The sequence below is a fragment of the Rhea americana genome, unplaced genomic scaffold, assembly GCF_003343005.1.
Source record: "Rhea americana isolate MKP2758 unplaced genomic scaffold, rheAme1 scaffold_227, whole genome shotgun sequence".
Classification (NCBI taxonomy): Eukaryota; Metazoa; Chordata; class Aves; order Rheiformes; family Rheidae; genus Rhea; species Rhea americana.
In genome coordinates, this window is record NW_028186343.1 from 1,041,873 (window position 1) to 1,061,237 (window position 19,365).

The 19,365-nt window shown below is 38.3% G+C and overlaps 1 protein-coding gene across 1 annotated transcript; it reads left to right on the forward strand.

Annotated features, from left to right (window-relative positions):
- The first annotated feature begins 6 nt into the window (after positions 1-6).
- On the forward strand, positions 7-17,492 carry CRKL (CRK like proto-oncogene, adaptor protein). The gene is made up of 3 exons (XM_085305829.1): positions 7-604; positions 3,727-4,189; positions 13,505-17,492. The coding sequence occupies exons 1-3, from the start codon at positions 291-293 to the stop codon at positions 13,637-13,639; spliced, it is 912 nt and encodes a 303-aa protein (XP_085161955.1). The 5' UTR covers positions 7-290; the 3' UTR covers positions 13,640-17,492.
- Positions 17,493-19,365: the final 1,873 nt, after the last annotated feature.

Genomic DNA, 19,365 nt, shown 5'->3' on the forward strand with positions numbered 1-19,365 from the left:
GCGGGAAGGATGCCCCGCACGCCCCGCCGCTGAGCGAGACTCGGGGCCGCGACCGCCGCGCCGCGCCTGGCCGCTCCGCCCCGCCCCGGCCGCTGCTCGGGCTCCGCCGGCCCCGGGCTGCCCTCGGCCCCTCCCGCCGCCTCCCTGTCGCCGGTGGGCACCGGCCGCCGCCTCCTAGCCCGCCGCCCGCTCCGCCTCCCTGCCCAGGCCTCCCCTCGGCCGGCTCCCTTCCTGCGCCTGGGCCTCCGGGCTTCGCCCGCCTTGCCCCGCTCCCTTCCCCGCCCGGAGCCATGTCCTCCGCCGCTCGCTTCGATTCCTCGGACCGCTCCAGCTGGTACGTGGGCCCGGTGTCGCGGGCGGAGGCRCAGACGCGGCTGCAAGGGCAGCGGCACGGCATGTTCCTGGTGCGGGACTCGTCCACCTGCCCGGGGGACTACGTGCTCTCGGTGTCGGAGAACTCCCGCGTTTCCCACTACATCATTAACTCCCTGCCCAACCGCCGCTTCAAGATCGGCGACCAGGAGTTCGAGCACCTGCCCGCCCTGCTGGAGTTCTACAAGATCCACTACCTGGACACCACCACGCTCATCGAGCCGGCGCCCAGGTGAGTGGGGCCGCGCCGCGCCCGGGGAGCGGCCCTCGGCGCTGCTCCTCCAGGTGCCGCCTCCGCGGTAGTAGCGCGCGTCCTCACCGAGCCTGCGGGCAGCGGTACCGCGCACCGCTTCACCCCGCTGCAACTGCCTYGCGATGGGTGCGGCCTCGCTTTGTGTCAGCCTCGTGTCGTGGCGTCGCCCTCCCTTTCCCCGGGTGGCTGAGGACCTGGGTCGCAGCTCCGTGGTGGAGACACCACCTCCGAGCTGCRCGCCTCTGTCTGCAGAAGGGACCTTTTGGGGACAGAAAAAGGCCTTTACTCTACTAGACTGTGCCACCCGGTTAAGTTAGTTCTGATGCATTCTAGGATGGCGTTTCCTGAACTTCTGGAATTCACATCCCCCAAAGAATGGAAATCATTAATAATTCCATTTAGTATCGACACTGAATGTCTGTATCCGCATAGTGCATGCACTACACCAAGAAATGCTGTGCTAAGAGGATGGGAAAATATGACAYAGCTATGAGCTCATTCTTTGTCCCATTCCCAATATGGGACATACCTGCTGCTTGCATCACTAAACTATTTTAGATTTGCTGATAAGCTTGTTCTTTACTTTCGGTTTATAAAACCTTTCCCTGTATCTTATTTCAAAGCTTTTCAGCTTCCTGTATAGCATAGAGTGAAAATAAAAGCTAGATAAATACCAATACACACACACAAAAAAATCATATAGTTCACTACTAAATTCAGCGGTTTAAGATGTTCCTATCATTTACAGATTAACTAAGTTATTAAAAAAAACAGCTTTTTAATCATTATTTAAGCTTGGCTTTAAGCATGGGAATGTTCTTACAAAGGTCAGTAATGTCAGAAGTTGACAATATCTTGTCAAATGGTCAGATGGTCAAAAAAACATATTTCAGCAGAGCTGTCAAGTGATGCAAGAGATGTGACAAGTCATTAGCTTCTAGAACTCTTAAAGTTCCTACAAAGTCTGCGCATTTGTGCTTTGGCTAGAAAAACGGTAAGTGAAGAATTTACTCATCTTTCACAATTGCAGGGAGACTTAAATGGAGCTGCCCAGCATTACATGCATGTTTAAACTTTTGGATGGTTGGAAGGAAAAAAAAATACATTGAAGCAATCCATATGCTTATCTCAATTTTTGCCTGAATATGGCTGGGCTTTTCTGAAAATAAGAACCTGTTCATAGTCATGTATGACAGTAACTTCTTTTGCTTTCTCAACCCACTGAAAACTTCGTGTCACTTAGCTGAACCCAACATGCTCACTTCCTATTTAGGCTCTTGTGTCAAACACATGAACATTTCAGAACTACATCATTTCAAGCTTTTGACTGCATGTAGGAACTGGTGGTCATTCTCCTATCATAMAGAGACAAATTTGGGACCTTGCCTACTGTGGACTGATAACCTTCTTAAAAAGAGCTACTAATAGGATTCATTAGATGGTTTTGTTCATAGCATAACTTTTGTTTAAAACTCTTTTAGAAAAAAAATGACATAGTTGGTTTAAAATTCTGCTTAAAGGAGATTTCCTGCTTACAAGAGAGAATGAAAGGTAGCATTTCATGATTTGGGGGGGGGTTGTTTGTTTTTTTGAAAGGTTCTGAACTAGACTTAGGAGGGGGTAGGTGAATGCGTCAAAACAGTTATTGCTATTTCTTCTTTATAAAAATTTTGTCTCCCCCCCACCGAAGGAAAATACCTTATCCAAGTATTTGCATTCTTGAAGGCTTTTTTTTTTAATACCATAAATGACAGTATGAAGAGTTAATTTTCACGACAGGATTTAACAAGTTTGTGTATAACAACTTTAGCTGCAGGAGATGACATTTTATGCTTACAAAACAGTTGGAAACTATGCAAGTTTTCTGTTTGTTCTGTGGCAGTAGTGAGTTTTGACCAACATTGCAGATGTGCTTTAGGTCTTGCTTGAGCTGAGTGACTGCTCTCTAAAATCATGTTTACCCCCCCACACTTTGGCTTCTGCAGGGTACCTTAAAGAAGCAAATTATACTTCTGTTTGAGGTTTCTGGATTTTTTTTTTTTAATTGACATCTAACTTCCAGTGTATTTTGCAAGTAGCAGAAAAAAATTGAATTAGGCTAATTACATGTATTCTTGCTATTATAACTTAGATAACTTTATATGGGCAAAAGCAGATATACTTTGAAGATAATTATAAATATTATGGTAAAAAGATTGCAGTGGAAATAGTTTCATTTGATGAGCAATCATACATTCTCACAGTGAAGTGACACTACTGTACAGATCATAGGCAAAGTGATATGAATAAAATAAAGGTCATATTGAGGTGAATAAAACAAAGGATTTTTTTTTTAAAAAAAAACTTCTTACTCTGGCCTTAGCAGTGGGTGCAATATTTTGTTTGCTGTGAAAATATCACTTTTAGGTTCCTGAGTATTTACATACRTAGTAAATGCATTTGAAACAAGAATTATTTTTCTGTTAAAATATAACAGCCCTTTGAGAGATTAAATTCTATGAATAAGATTAGGAACTGAATTCAGTGTTACCATCTAGATTTTTTTGGAGAGTTGAGGTGGGGGAAAGTACCTTCTCCAGAAAACACAGATCTGYCCATCTCCTTTGTTACAGGAATCGGTTTCCAATATTTTTAGCATGCCTGACTGTGTCCCTAAAATTCTGCATATAAACTGTAGCGTGCTTTTTTTTGTTACTATTTTAAACAAAGGTACAGAATTACCTATAGCATCAAAGACAACACTGGACTTCTAAGTGTTAGAAACCTGAACTAGTACTTCTGTCATACCCTTCTCTAGCTTTTGCTCCTTTTTCCACTGTTTTCCCTCAAGCTTGGCATTTACAGTTACTGAATTCATAAGTGGAGAAATGGATGGTGGAGTTAAACAAAAAAACAAACAAGAAACCCTGAGAGGACTATTTAGCTCTCAGAATGTTGCCTCTCCTCCCCAAAAGGTCACTCAAGTTTGTTCCATTTATTTTCTATATATGTGAACATCAATGTTTTTCCTTTAATGGGTATTCTGCTGTTAAAAGCTAGTAGTTACTGGAAATATGAAACAGTAGCTATTGATTAATACCATTTTTTTTAAAAAAAATCAGGTATCCAAGTCCACTCATAGGATCTGCAACTGCTCCTACTATGTCCACTGCAGAAGAAAATGTGGAATATGTTCGGACTCTCTATGACTTTCCTGGAAATGATGCAGAGGATCTTCCATTTAAAAAGGGTGAGATCCTGGTAATTGTAGAGAAGCCTGAAGAACAGTGGTGGAGTGCCAGAAACAAGGATGGTCGGATTGGRATGATTCCTGTTCCTTATGTAGAAAAGCTAGTCAGATCTTCTCTTGGGAAGCATGGAAACAGGAATTCCAACAGTTAYGGTATTCCAGAACCTGCCCATGCTTATGCTCAGCCTCAGACCACAAGTCCCCTTCCCTCAGTATCCAGCACACCTGGAGCAGTGATCAATCCTCTGCCATCAACGCAGAATGGACCAGTCTATGCCAAAGCTATCCAAAAAAGAGTACCCTGTGCTTATGACAAGACTGCGCTTGCGCTAGAGGTAAGTTCCACCCCCCCCCCCACAAGCCTCATGATGTACAGTTGTGCCTTATAAAATAAGAAATTAATTATCACCATCTTAGCTGGTGTGGATGACTTCATATGGAGTCTGCTTATGCATGTAAAGGGACTAAGAAGAAGTTCTGTTACATTCTGAGGAAAGATCAACACAAAAATTGCTTCATCTATACCACTTCCTATAGAAAAGTGTCCAAATTACTTAAAAACCTATACTTAAATCATCTTATTTTCTTGCCTGTTAAGTAGTGTTAATATGCTGCAGAGGTAGTGAGTAGAAWGTATACCTTCTGCTGGGGAAGTAAAAGCTAGTTAAAGGATGACTGCTTCTGCACCTAATCTTGAGGAAGGAAAAGTATATTTAATCATTGCAGTATTTCAGGTTGAAAACTGTCAGTAGCATCCCTCAGTAAAAGGTAAGGACTGCTGGTAAGCATACTATCTTTCGCTTGATCTTGAAGTGGAATATGAGATGCATGTAATTGTCTGGTGCCAACAGCTGAAATCTGGGCATGTCAGAAATATAAACAAGCAGGGAGAAAAAAATCTTCAGAAGTTCTGTAATCCCATTTACTTTGTATTTCAAATATGAAACTTGAGAAACTAAAAACTAAATTAGAGTTTTTTCCAAGATGAAGGGCTGCAGTGTAGCCTATGTTGAGCCTTTAATAGCTTTCTATGCTTACAAACACACTTGTTTTCTTTTTACTAGGGATGCATTAAAAGTCTTAAAAAGCTTCATTCTTTAAACAGTTAAGAATTCATATTACAATTCTAGTTAAACTGGCATTAAAGACCAATTGGAGCATGTTCATAAAGATGTATCTAGAACATTGAGACTATTATTTTAATATTTAGATTATACCCAAGGCTGATGAAGCCGTACTTCAAGAACATCTCACTTAGAACAGCACTATTCATTATTGTTCTCAAACATGAAGTTTGAATGTGCTAAAAGACTTCAAGCAGCAAATGCAAGGAAGCAAGCAAAGATGCTACACTTTAGCAAGTAAAGTAATAGTGGTTTTAAAAATACTTTGAACTTTTCCTGTTGCTTTTGCTCAGTTAGTTTGCAAGTTAAAGCTCTTATCTATAGGTAATACTTTTGACTAAAGTTTGAAAGGTTATACGAACTTGCAGTTATTTATAAGAGTTGCCCTCAGTTCTGCCCCTCCCCCCCCCCAATTTATAATCCCCCCCTCTACAGCTGATTATTCTTATAAGGTTAAAAGTTAAAAATACATCACAGGCTTTTTCTTGGATCTTACAAAAGCTAGTAGCCTGTTACTTGTGAACAGTCATCATAGGGCAAAGTGTAAATACAATGCCAAGTGCACTGTACAGAAGATTCCTGCCAAAACTATTTATKCTTCTGAAAACTGAACAAGTGTTTGATTTTGTTGTGGTATTAATGTGTCATGGAATTATTTTAGAGCTTGCTTTGCTGCAGAGTAGCAGGATTCTTGGAGGAATGACCCTTACAAGTCCTTTTTCTAGCTTGTTATTTAGTAACCTAGTTAATTCYGTCACTTTAGCTACCCTAGTATACTTGTAATATTAACTCTCCTCAACATGCAGAACTGAATTGTTTTGAAACTTTAAGTTACTGAAATTTCTCATCTTTTTTCCCCCCTTCCACTGAATTTCTCATTGCTTTTTACCCCATGACTTTGTGTCTCCCACCACTGCTATATTTTGTCCATGTAGCCTATTTTCCTCACAGATTACCTTGGTCACACTGTGGTTTCTYGAGAGGCTTCAGAAATAGTGTTCAGGGAAGTGATCTACCTTCTGTTAAATAGCTGGTTACAAATTCTGTATACCCATCCATGCATAGAGAACTTTAGCAACCTCATTATAGTAACACTTTTTTTGGTTCTCTCTGCTGTTCTTGAAGAATCTCACCTTCTTTTCATGATCTTCGTTCTGCTTGCAGAACACTTGCTGGGGCCCCAGTGATGTATTAATCCCAAACTTGTCAAGGCTCTACATGTCACTAAACCTCAGCCATTTCAGGTCACATCAGCATTTTTGAAAACAGAGTTCACTTAGACTAGAAACTTATTTTTGTAAGAGCACTGAAAGCAGCTAGTGGCAAGAAAAGGACAACCTTTTGGGATGTTTGGGGGAAGAAAGCTAATGGTGTTCTTTCAGAATAATTGCATTTCACAGTACTCTGCATCAGTACAGGTTTACTCTAAATCGGTGTTTAACTAATACCGATAGAAAATCTTATTGATACAATCTAATTACACAATGATTGATTGTGTAATTCCACTTAAACTGATAATATGAAAACAGTTTATCTGTTCACTGGCTTTAGCTTTATAGGGTCAGCACACAAACAGTACTTAAGATTAGAATATCGTCTGCTGTAAATAAATCTGTTGCATAGTAATCTGCTTGACTTCCTTTTAAGTGGAGAAATGTTACTCACTGGTATTCAGCTTGAAAATGGGACAAACTCTTTGCTTGCAAGTCCAGTTTTTCTATCTCACATGATTGTTCAAGAAAAATAAAGATTTATAGCGTATTACAAAGAGGTTTGTTTTGTATGGAAAGTGTAATTCAATTATAAAACAAGTTTTTTCAAATGGAAAAAGTAACTTGTCAAAAGTGAGTATTCTGTTGAAAAACTTTGTCAACATCTGTGGGGGTGGATAATGACTGAATATTTAATTTTGAAATAGCATTTAAAATGTGACTGTTTAAGGACAAAGAATAAAAGAGTGACTGCAGTTTTCCTGTAAGGATACTATCAAATCATTCTTAGGTTTTGGGACTATTGGACCAAAATTATTTAGCATTTAGTTATATTACTGAAGTGGCTAAAGTCTAGGTGTTGATTGGGTGCTGCTGCATTAGGTGCTGTATGTTTATTGAGAATTTAGAGTAATCTGTTTATAGGTCAAAATATAAATTTTAGTTATCTCAAAGAGTATACAGTTTTAGTGATTTATCCTATATGGCATTTGTTATAAATAGAGGTATCTCCCTGCATCAATGAACAATTAAGTAAAGCCTATGCTAAGTTAATTGTATTACTAAGATTTATATATTACTGTTGTCAATTATCTTGGCAGTTCAGGTTTTATATTTTTTAATAAACTGATTAAATTCTGCGGTTTCTCATTGCAACTTTACTAAGTTATTACTAACATGCAATATTTTCAAGGGTACTGGACAAAAACTTCAAATCTGTTTTTTCAGTCATTTGCCTCTAGCCAAGAGGCTAAAAGCTTCCTTCCTTTTTAGTGCTGTAKAGGAAGGAATATGAAAGACAGGAATACAGGACACTATTTATTGGGACTCTCATTACAGAGTTATGTTCTGCTGTTCTTCAGTCCTTTTCTTTGGAAAAACTACGAGGGAAATCCTATGTTCAAAGGTTATAAGGGATACCTAGTGCTTCAAGAAAGTGATTAAATTTAAGAGCAGAGATTCCTTGGCACTGTTGCTATGCTACAAAGTGAAGTCTACCTGCAAATTTCTCAATAATTCTGTAGTTCTGTAGCCAGCCTTTTGAATACAGTATGCTTATGAAGCCTTGCAGAAAAACCATTATTTAAATGCATGACAGAATGGTTCTTATATATACACACTCAAAGCACTGTAATAGCAGTATCATAGACCATTTTGAAGGCAGTAGTAGTCCTGGAGTCCATCTCCAAACGTGACATGACAGGATTTCAGAGATTTGTATTAGGAAAGTTAGAATTCTATTTAAACAATCTTAATGCTCTATTTTTATTAATAGAGCATCATTGCATTTTTACAGCAAGGCCATAATGGTAATGGCTCTTTCAAGACTATACCAGTGTTATAATAATAAGTAGCTTCTTTATGCTGTTATGTTGTATCAAATGTGCACTTGTGTTTGTTTGCTAGTATGGATTCAGTGTGTCACTGAAAAGTTTGGGCAAAATAAATATCCACTTACCATAATTATATAACATATTTCTCTTGAGCTTGTTGCAATTAGGTTACAATTAACTTTCTTCTTTTCAAAAGAAAGTCAAGACAAGTAGGGCAAAGTGTGCTAGAAGCAGAAATCTCTTAAGAATTTAGACTACTTTTTCATTAGACAAAGAGCATTGCGCTTTTCTTAAATCAAGAAAATGTAGCGTTGCTGTGTTAGATATTAAAATGCATCAGAACCACATGATTAATATTTTGTTTAAAATCTAGACCATGTGTTGTATAGCTTCAAGTGTTGGTAATGGAGTTCTAGATCTGATAACTATTGAATTGAAAATGGTGCTGATAGCAGGATTCCTGTATCCACGCTCTGATGCGCACCAACTTTTCGGTATGCTCCCTCTCGAAAATGCAGCAGACAATTACTCTGGAGACTTTTCTGTTTGTGATCTTTTTGTGATTTCCTTTCCTAGTCAACTTATTTATGGTCCACAGCATGATAACGTTCAGTGCCTCACAATTTAACATACGTTCACCCTCAATTCTGTTTGCAGAGTTTATTTTCAGAAGAAACTGAAGCACTAGGGCTTACTGAAGTTGCTAGAAATCTGTRCCAGAACAAGAAACAGTCCAGGCATCAAGTTTTGACTATTTGTCTTATTAATTAATCATTCTTTCTTTATATGTAATGTAGGTAACCTAGACAAGATCCTGTGCTGCAGAGAGATTTAGTATRGCTTAAGAATGGTTATCTATGTTAAGTTTTCAGTGCTCTAGATTCTGTGTAATCCTGATAGCATGGCTAGCAGGAAGAGACAGGCTATCATAGCTCATGGAAAAGCTGTACTGTTTCTGTGGTGCTGCAACCCCAATTCTGGGGATTGTCCTAGCTGTACTTGAACTGCAAACCTAGATAGTTTTTTGTCTGTTCCTGGATGAGGCTGGATTAATTAGGTCTTTAGTGCTTTTATGCTGCTCTTCTRCCTGCTTTGGTGTCTCGAGTAGTTGAAAGTCTTTCATCTGGTCTGATGAATGGCTTGATCCTCTGGTTTGGGCATCAAACTATTATTCTGGCACATAACATGAAAATAGAGGTATTTTACAGCTGAACAAAACTATTTTGTAAGCCTTTTGGTTTCTTTAAACTACCAATAGCTAAACACCCGCTACTTCGAAATGTCACTTTGTTGTGTTTTCTGTACCACTGAACTCTGCCTCTTTCTTTTGTTGGGSTCAGCCTTTTATCTGTTTAGGACAATTGAACAAAGTAATTTCTTACTGTTGAACCTTGTACTTTATTCTCCACCAGAACAAACAGCTGGTTTGAACAATTACTTGTTTGTTTTTTAGCACTAATGCTGGCATTATGGAAGAAAGTTAGCTGTGATACCAACTAGAATTAGGGACTGATGTTCAACTCCCTATGAATTCCAAATAGCTATATGATGATCTCCTGAGGTCCCTTCCAACCTTAGTGATTCTGATTCTGTATGGTTTCTATACCTATTGACCRGGGGATGATTTAGAGTTCTAATGCATTTTTATCTCCTTGAACTTTTATAGAGCTCAATAAACCATAGAACTATTCAACAACAATTGTTGTTGGAATATCTGTAAAATTCAAGCAGAATTAATTTACTGTGACTGAGATGGCATGCAGCACACCTCTTTTGCAATGTGTGACTCAGCTTCAGGTAGAAGACAGGTATGGAAGAGTCTAGAGTGAATGAAGTAACCTTTTTGATTGGCATGTTCCACAACTTATGTTTCCCCAGGGTTTTTGAATTCATGCTGTAACAGGGACATTATGAAAGGATGCTATCTAAAAATACATTTTGATGCTATCATTTGGGTGGAGCCAAATGGCTGCATTTCAGAAGAATTACTCATTTCAACAGTTAATACTTCCATCCAGTGATGCTGGCATGACATGCTTTACAAGTGAATTAACTTATCCAAGAGATGCTGAGACTAAGGAAACATTATGCTAATTCACAGATAAGAACCATGAGCTGTCCAGAGTCATACAGGAAGTCTGTGGCAGAGATGAGAATAGAACCAGGTCTTCTGACTGTGTCCTGTGCCTAATCATAAGACAGTCCTCTTCTGACTGCCTTGAAGTATTCTCTGAAAAAAATAGTGTGCTAAATATTTTTAGTGGAAATCACACCTCAGCCTGATCAAATGGTAGAGGCTTTAGGAAGAATTTATCAAGTATTGCTTGTAGCTAGTATACTGGGGGAAGGAGGGAAATGCACATAGATTCTTTAAAACACTGTCAAAATACAGGTCTTCAACATGAGATCCAAGACTTACTCTGTCATGACATCATGATAGAGTTTCTTCCTCTTATCTTGTTTCAACACTCTGTTTCATTAAGTCCCTTCGAGGCAACTGCACTTTTTTTTTTTAAACATAGCATAGCACCACTCCTCAAACAACATGCCTAGTTATTGCAAGTCAGTTTACTCTTCCAGTGCTGCCTGTTAYATGAAAGTATTTTTTGGGAAGCTTGTCTCAGCTAGCACTCCTTAATAGCAAATACTGACTTTTAGCAACTTTGCCTGCTTCGCACTGTAAAGAACATTTTACATTGTTAAGCTGCATAGCAGTTTATTGCAAGATGGTACACTTCTATTGTAAATATTTATTTTCTTCCAGAGGAAAAGACTTTCAAACCTATTCAAGTTTGAGAATTCAGAATCAAATTGAATGATAACTTTCTAGAACTTAAAAAATGAATAATAGATTGATCTCTGCAACACATGAGCAGAATTAATTATCAGGATCTCAAAAGATACCCCAGTGTACTGCAAAGATTATTTTTCCTGCACAAATAAGACTGAAGTGGTTCAGAGTGGACTGGCTTTATGGTGTAATAAAAATACAGTTTTAATTGCTGTGATTTTGGACATGTGCTTTAACTTGAGCCTAAAACCTAGAACTTCGATCAGTCTGCAAGGTTTATTTAAATCTATCAATGACTATTTATAGCTGTTATTAGCCTTTTCCTAAAGGCACATTTCTTAGGTTCCTGTTTAAGTCTTGTTACTAAATTTTTGTCTAGCCTTTCCATTTTGTGCAACGTCTAACAAGTTGTGCTTTTGATCAAATACACACTTGAAGCATTAAAATTGTTCCAAACGTGGCAATTCTAAATTTCTGTAATGAAGGGGAATAAAACAGTAATAGCAGGGAAAACATTTTGTTTAAATGCCTAATTTCATTGTAGTGTACAGCACAAAGCTTAAATCTCTGGAAAGATTTTCAATTCAATTTTATTTTTGCCAAGAGATAGCATGATGAGCAACTGCCTATGAGTTTATTACAGTATCTTCAATTTCACTTAAGGAGTCTTGCTTGAATGATTTTTCAAAGAATATCTATTGAAATAACTAATTTAAACAGGCTTCAGATTATCTAGTGACATGCCTTCTGCAAAATAYTCTGTAAACTCTATTTTCTTTAGCAGAAAATAAACAGGTCTTATCTAAAAAGACAAGTTTCAGCCTAAGATCCTTGGCCAAGGTCCTTAAACTAGCTGCATCAGTTCTGAACATTAAGAGTATTTAGATAATTTAGACAAATTTTTACACATTGTATCAAGATTAAAAATCTAGTTTTTCATAAATTAGGAAATCAAAGCTATTGTCCTTGGATTTTTACATAACTAGCTTTGTAACCTAAAAAATCATCTACAAAGAGCTTTGCTCACTGTAAGGTAGTGTTTAGTTCACTTAGGCAACTCTATTGGTGAGTAAAATCAGCAATTGGAAAATCTGTTTTACTCATTGTACAGGAATATTGTATGTGATCAGATATCTAAGTATATCTTTTGACATCTCCGACATCTAAATTTGTCTTCATGAAAGCTTTGCAAAGTTTGTTGGCAGTAGTCAGGACTGAATTTTGCCAGCATAAATAATTTTCTAAATCTGAGTTTTTATTCTTTGATGTTAGTCCTTGTGCCTGATGCAACAAGGTTAGACTCCAAGAAATAGGAAGGAGGAGTAGAGAGATCTTACTCAATGCCTTTTTCCCAGTCGTCTCTGACAGATGCTGTCTAATCAGACTCAGTTAAACTGACTTGCTTTAACATTGTGTTGAATAGTCAAGAAATCCCAAGATTTGAGGTTTTGCTGGGCTTTTGAGAAAGCTCGAAATAGAAGAAAGGATGAAATTAGAACTGCATCATTGATTTCTGAAATTTAGAGTGAAACCTTTTGCCATTACACTGGTCTTCATCCTGACCTAAGAAAGTGGAGAGCTTTTTGTAGGCATACAGATGTCTGTCAAACCCCAATTGTACAGAACACTGAAAAACTTGAGAATGGACCTAGCATGGGCAGAAACTTACAGACTTTTGGCTATTGATCATAGGTTGGCTCTTCCTTTGTGAAATTAGTCATTAGTTGCCTATGTTGCTGTTCTGATATTTAATTACMACATAGATGCAATTAAGTAAACAGGAAGGCAAGTGTAAAGTTTGAGAGCTTCTGCAACAGATCACGTGTTCATCTCTTCTGAAGCAGTCAAGTAGTAGGAATATTTTACAGAGAAATGGACTGCTTAGGTAATTGTAAACACTACTTGTTATGTTGGATATTCTGCTTCATAAGCTATTCTAGTCTGAATGAAAAACAGGCTTTGAATAATGGAAGAGCAAACTTCTCACCATCTGGATTGACATTTTTGCTTTGTCAGAGTTGAGCTCTTCTCATCTTTGACCACCAATAGGAAGAGACATGATTATAGTAGGAAAGGCCTGACATGTAATTGCTCCTGTTCCAAATTCTCCAACGGGAAGCAGAGGCAAAAACAGTGAGTACAGCTAGAATCTTAGTATCTAATGGTTAATAAAAATTGTTCAAGTTGCTTCTGCTGGCTTGGGAAGTGCATCATTTTTTAGACAACTACAGAAGTTTCTTAAACAGTGATAATCAGAACTTAGAATTGCCATAAAAATTTCTCTGAAAACCTAGTTTTCCTTTTAAATTAGCCCACTAATGCTGAAACCAGTATGAGTACTGTACTCCTTTGAATGGATACTGTATCTCATTAGCTTTAGTGATGTCAGTTTACACTAACCCAGACATGTTGTATGCTTGCCTGTTGGAGAAAGTGTAGTTCAGTAATTTGTGTGAATGTAAACAAACATTTAAGATTTTCTTTTTGAAGAGTGCAGGCAAAGTTTTAATCTAGCAACAGAATTTTGGTGTTTTAGCTCAATAAAAGTAGCATTTCTTTCCCCTTGAAACTTGGTAGAAAAAGGGGTTTTTGTTTAAATGCAGTCATGTTTGTTGTTCCTTGTGATTTGATTTGTGTGTGTGTCAGAGATAAGATTCCCATAAGTCGTAACTTTTTTTTTTTAATTACACAGGTTGGAGATATTGTGAAGGTTACAAGGATGAATATAAACGGTCAGTGGGAAGGAGAAGTCAACGGTCGAAAAGGGCTGTTCCCGTTCACGCATGTCAAAATAATTGACCCTCAAAACCCAGATGAGAATGAATGATTCCCTTAGCCTGATTCACACTGCTGCTTCATTTTCCTGGCTATCATTAGCATTGTTTGAGGTGGGATGATGACTTAATGGCACATTGCTAGCATTGCCCATTTTCCAGCTTGCTGCAGTTTGACAGTTCTTTTAATATACATTTGGAATACATTACAACTGAAGTCACTGCCTGACCTTCATACCATAGTTACATCATCCAGAATATAGTTTCATTTCTAGAACTATATTGGGCCTTAAGCTGGAGAAAACCATACAGATACATAGGAGACAAGTATGGGGTGTGGAGGGGGAAACCCTTTCCTGTTGAGACTTCCATGGACTTACTCTGGCCTACTCAGTAAGAAGAACCCTAATCTTAGATCAAACATAGAACCTGTGCGTTACTGTCCAACAAAAAGCAACAACAAAAATGCAATTTTAGGACTGAAGAAGACTTAGTTTTAAGAGAACCTGTCCTAAGGTAGTATATTCAAGATAAGGGTCTCTTAAAGGACAATAATTGAAGCTTATGTATTCTAAGCAGTTGTATTAGAAGCTGCTCTTTTGTGATAACTCTTAAGCTTGTTGTTGACCTTCCTGAAACAGTGTGTGTTAAATGCAAATAACCATTGATTGAGCTGTGTTGAAGCTGAGGCATTTATTTATAAGGAAGCTTAGGAGGAGTTGATACTTACAGCCTGTTTTTGACATACTTAAAGCATTTCTGTTGACTTTGCAAGCACTAACTGTAGAAAGTGAGCTTTAAAGGGAAACACTTAGGCCTGGTCTACACACAGCTCTTCTACAATGTTAAAGCATAGTTTTAGTAAAATAGAACTGGTCATCACCAAGCTGTTGCTTGGCAGAGAGATTGATCAGGTTACCATGGTATGGAGAAGTAGGAAAGGAGTGCTACAGAAGAATTTTATAAATACTGATAAAAATCCTCACATTTAAATATGAAACCTTTTACACCCACTTCTCTGCAGACTCCCTTCGCTATCTGGAGTTTCCTAGAGATGCCAGCCCCAACTTGCTGAAGGCTCCTTTTCAAACACAGTACCTTTTTTCCCAGGGTGTCTCCATGTCTTTTTGCTTCTTCTCTAGCAACACTTTCTTCTTGCTTGCTTACATCACAAATTCCTTGCATGTTACTGCCCATTTCTCCCCTCCACCCAACAAGGGGGGGGGGGAGGGGAGCTCTGACTTTTATCAGCCCCAGATCCCTCCCACTCCCAGCATCCCCTAAGAATAGGTTAATTGGAGTCAGCTGCCTGGGTTCCCACATGCAGTAAATTTAGGCTCAGGTTGGAGGAGGCCACAAAGGTGTCTGTTATCAATATAGGGTTTTTCACCCTTTTTCTGTACTTAAGGTGTATTCCTGTAATGGTATCTACAGTAGGGATTTACATGGCTGCAGCTGCATGAGTACACTTAAAGCCATGCAGCTTAAGTCCTTAACCTGCATACAGGACATGAAAGCTTAGGTGCAGTGGCATGTTTTGCCTTCTTCTTTAAATGTGTTTTTTAGGTGAACTGGAATGCTCTTTTACAAAATTGAACACTGAATTAAGAGAATACATGTATATGCAAAGACTGTAATTACAAAACCTCCCTTTTCAGACATCCTGGTTAAAGAAAAATATCTGTTGCAGAAGCTTACAGTAAATATTTTTTTTTAAAAAAAAAAACTTTTGAAGGCTGCCAGTTAGCAAAATGACAAAAAAATACAGATACTTGCAGAATTTTATCATTTGTTATATCAAATCAGATAAAATTTATCATCATAAGTTCCAGCATGTGTTCTTGTTGATTTGGGTCTCTTGATCCTAGTAAAAGTAAGTTGTTCTTAGCTTCATATTGAAGTGCCACAAGATCCTTAAATGGGAGGCACCGAAGAAATGCAAAAATGGCATTTACAAGAGATTTAAAATGCTGTTTTAAAGACAAATTCTGCATTTTGTCTATTAGCTATTTTCTTTAGGGTTGATCAAGTGGCTGGCAGTCTATAAGTTCTTGTAGAGCATTTTACTGCCAAATTAACTGTGAAATAGAGTAGCGTTGACTGAAGTGTTTGGTGCTGTAAGAGTAATTCTTGACAATAGGCATTGACAGTTTGTCTTGCAATGAAAAGCTATGCAGCTATCTTAACAACTAAAGAAAGTCATTCTTATTCCATGCCCCAACTCACCTATAAGTTTACTACATAGATTGTACTACTGAAAGTCATCTTGTGAATACAGAAACTGCACTAAGCTCAGTCTACTGCAGAGAAATCTTATTTCAGACCTGACCTAGTTATAGGCAGCTGTCTTCAGAAGACTGATTGTAGAATTCTTCCTTTGCATATTAAAGTCCATAAGTACTGTGAGATTTGAGATCTTGAACACAGCTTTTGGATTATTTTCAGTAAAATAACTGTCTTGATGCTTTCCCTCATTGACTAGGGTATACACTTTGAATATAAGCATTGTTTTATGCTTAAGTTAATGTTTTGATGCTGCAGAAAAGCAAAACATTTTCCTTCAAAACTATGCAAAATTTGTGTGTAGTGGTATCTGATGCAAAGATAAGAATTCTTAAATTTCTGTGAACCTGGTTTTGGGCCACTGATGAGTAATGTTTCTCTGGGTAGCAGAGGTGTGGTTTACTGATGTTACATGTGGTTTAAATGTAGCTTACTGAACAGGCTAAGCTGACTGTAAACTTGCATCAAAAATGTCCTTGCTATTTTACTATAAGACAAGTATTTTCATATAAAGACTGTATTTGATCAGTCTGCGTTTCTCTTTGAAAGACTCTCTGGTTTCTCAATCACTTCTTGCCTGCTTACATATGTGCTGTCTGTTACTTTATGAAGCCTTTTAAATTTGAGTGATAACCTATCAGTGTAAATGTTCCTTGGGAGTATAAAAGGTGTACTTACTATGAAGCATGGGAGTCTATCAAGTGATGGCTTCGATCTATGCACCATTAAGTTGCTCATGCTGTTGAACTAGCAGCTGGTTTCATTACCTGGTGCCACAATAGTTAACTATCATGAAAGGCTTACTGTTTGACTTCCTCCTGTTGTGTACATGTGTAAATATACATTGAAGGCTCTGACCAGTCTGAAAGCTTAAATGAAAACTGTTTTAATCAGTGTCCATCACTGGATAAGCGCTAATTTAATTCATGATTGTTTACAAATTGGGAAAGAATAAACAAAAGGGAATATCCTGTTTGGGTTGGGGCTCTGAAGAGCCTGAGCATTATTTTTGTAAAGGGAGAAACAGCATTCTTTGTGCCATTTCATGTGCCTGTAATATAATTTTTTTTATATTATATTAACATCCTGGGAATGAGTGGGCTGCCTTTGTTTTCTAGTCAAGTTTTCAAGCATTTTTCTCAATACCTGCATTTGAAAATGAGACCTGCCTAAAAGACTGCCTTTTGGGACCAGTGAAAGCATTCTTTTATAGTTGTCATTTTCTGTTTACTAGTGTTAAATGAAAATGTGTTTTGGGACAAGGAAACAATTATTGCAGTGAGAAAGGTGGCCTTGTATTTGAGACAGTCTTCACTGTGTAAACTTTAAAACACAATATGTAATTTAAAGACCATAAACTTCAGGCAATAATATTAAGTGTWAGCTTTTAAAGATTATTTTGGGGATCATAGCTTGTTTTATTTTTTGTGCTATAAAATTAACAGTATTAAATGAATTATATTGTTAGAATATATGGAGTGTCTTCTCCTAAGATTAGTGCCTTTTTAATTTCTTACTCCACTTCTTTCATAGAACTGGTCCCAACATCAAGCCACTGTTTTGTTTTTTTTTTCTTTCAGTGCCCTGTTTATACAGTCTAAATAAAACTTGCATCAACTTACAGTATTATTTGTTGTCTTTAGTCTTAAAACTTTGCTAATATTAGCAGAGTATTTAAATTCCTACTCTGCCATTATTATAGCCTGCTTTGTTGGTAAATGAGAAGGCTAACTGAAGTTTTTCAGAATCAGTGCAAGAGTTAAGCAGGAGAAAACATTGTCTTCAGACTGAGCAATACTCCCATATTCCATCTGTGTGCCTCTGTTCTCAAACTACTGCTGTGCTTCGGAGGTGTGCAYGGGAAAGCTCCGTCTCTGTTTATATGGGTTATTGCTGTTTCCCCCACTGTCATACCCAGTCCTTGAGTGCTCTTCCTTTCACTGCCTAGCTCTGCTCCTTTGTAGAGGCTTTTAAAGGCCTCTGTAGAAATCATAACCTTCTTCTAYTGTGATAGGGTCAGCTGACTGTGCATATAAGAATTAGTGGTTTAYGTATACTGTTACGAATTTATCTTAATTATTGTTTTGAGTAAATAAGGCCTAACTGATGCACATAGAAGAAAATAGAATAACTGGCATTTCAGCCACTGCTGAAGCTGTTGGCATAATGCATTTTAAGTATACAGTTCTGTAGATCAAAACCAGGTCTGCTTTTCCTTTTTTGCAGTCAGTTTAGATCAAGAACAGCTAACTAGAACTTTTATCTAGTTTTTTTTCAATATTTTGGTATCATTCAGTTAAATCTGTAAAAATACATTGGAACTTGAGATGATCCTATGTAGGAGGAAAACTTAAGAGGAGAATCAGACACTCTGCTGCAAGCAAGAAGTATAGAAAGCTTGTATTGTTTTTCCAGCCTCTCTTTGTGGGTACAATACAGTCTATAGTGTTTGTCCTCTCTGAAGTCTAGATTTCTATGATACTTTAAATAAAACTATACATAGTGTTGTATGGACAGATTCACATTTGACATGTTACATTTTTTCAGAGAAAACTATTAGTATTTCAGGTACACAAGCAAGTACAGGTAATGTGCATCTAGTAGGTTTGTGAAACCCTTGTTTCAAATTATTTTGCATGCCTTCAGCTTGCTAGCAGAAGATGGAAGAGTTAGCGGGTCACTACAATAGCTTTTTCATGATATCTTACAGAGCTCTTGCTTTACTAATTATGCTGCAAGAAGCATCCCCTGCTAACAGCAGCAGTGTTTCCTGCAAAGTAAATTACAACCATGGGTGTATAAACAGCATCACAGAGTTTGTGGTTGGTAAGATGCATGCAACACGAGTGAACCTCGGTGCTGCACATCCTTTCTAATGAAAGGGCAGGCCACGAACCGTCAACCGACCGAGAACAGTGGCCTTGACTTGTTTTTGTTCTGGATACTTCCACACTTCCTCCGCTACTGAACTGAAGCTTCTACATACATTTGTATTAAGCAATGGGAGATGAAGCACTTTCATAACCCGAGCGTTTGGGGAAGTTAGTTAGTTATAGCAGTGTTCTTTGCAGGAGTGTTGCCCCTCATTTCTGCCTCAAAATGCATGAGCTGTCAGTAAATGTAGATCAGCGCCCCTAGTGACTCCAAATCTAAATTTCCTCATTTYGTGATATCCTGCACAGGCTAGAAATACCCCATTCTGGCTGTTGAGCTAGGAGTGCGTTGCTTTACTGGGGCAGATTCTGATTATCAGGCAGGACAGATAAAAAGCTCGAGCAGGCTGCAGCAACAAGGGCAGAAGGGACTATAATGTGTCTCAGCACGTTGAAGTGCAGGCTGCTTCCTGCCTGGCCTCCCTGCAGCTGACTGGGCCCAATTTCCAGGTGGGCACCACTTCTCCTAACTCGCTTTTGCACAGACTGGCACAGCCAGCTGCTCCCTGCACTCAGGGGTTGTAGCAGGAGGGCCCAACATAGCAGCTACCTACAACTCCAGC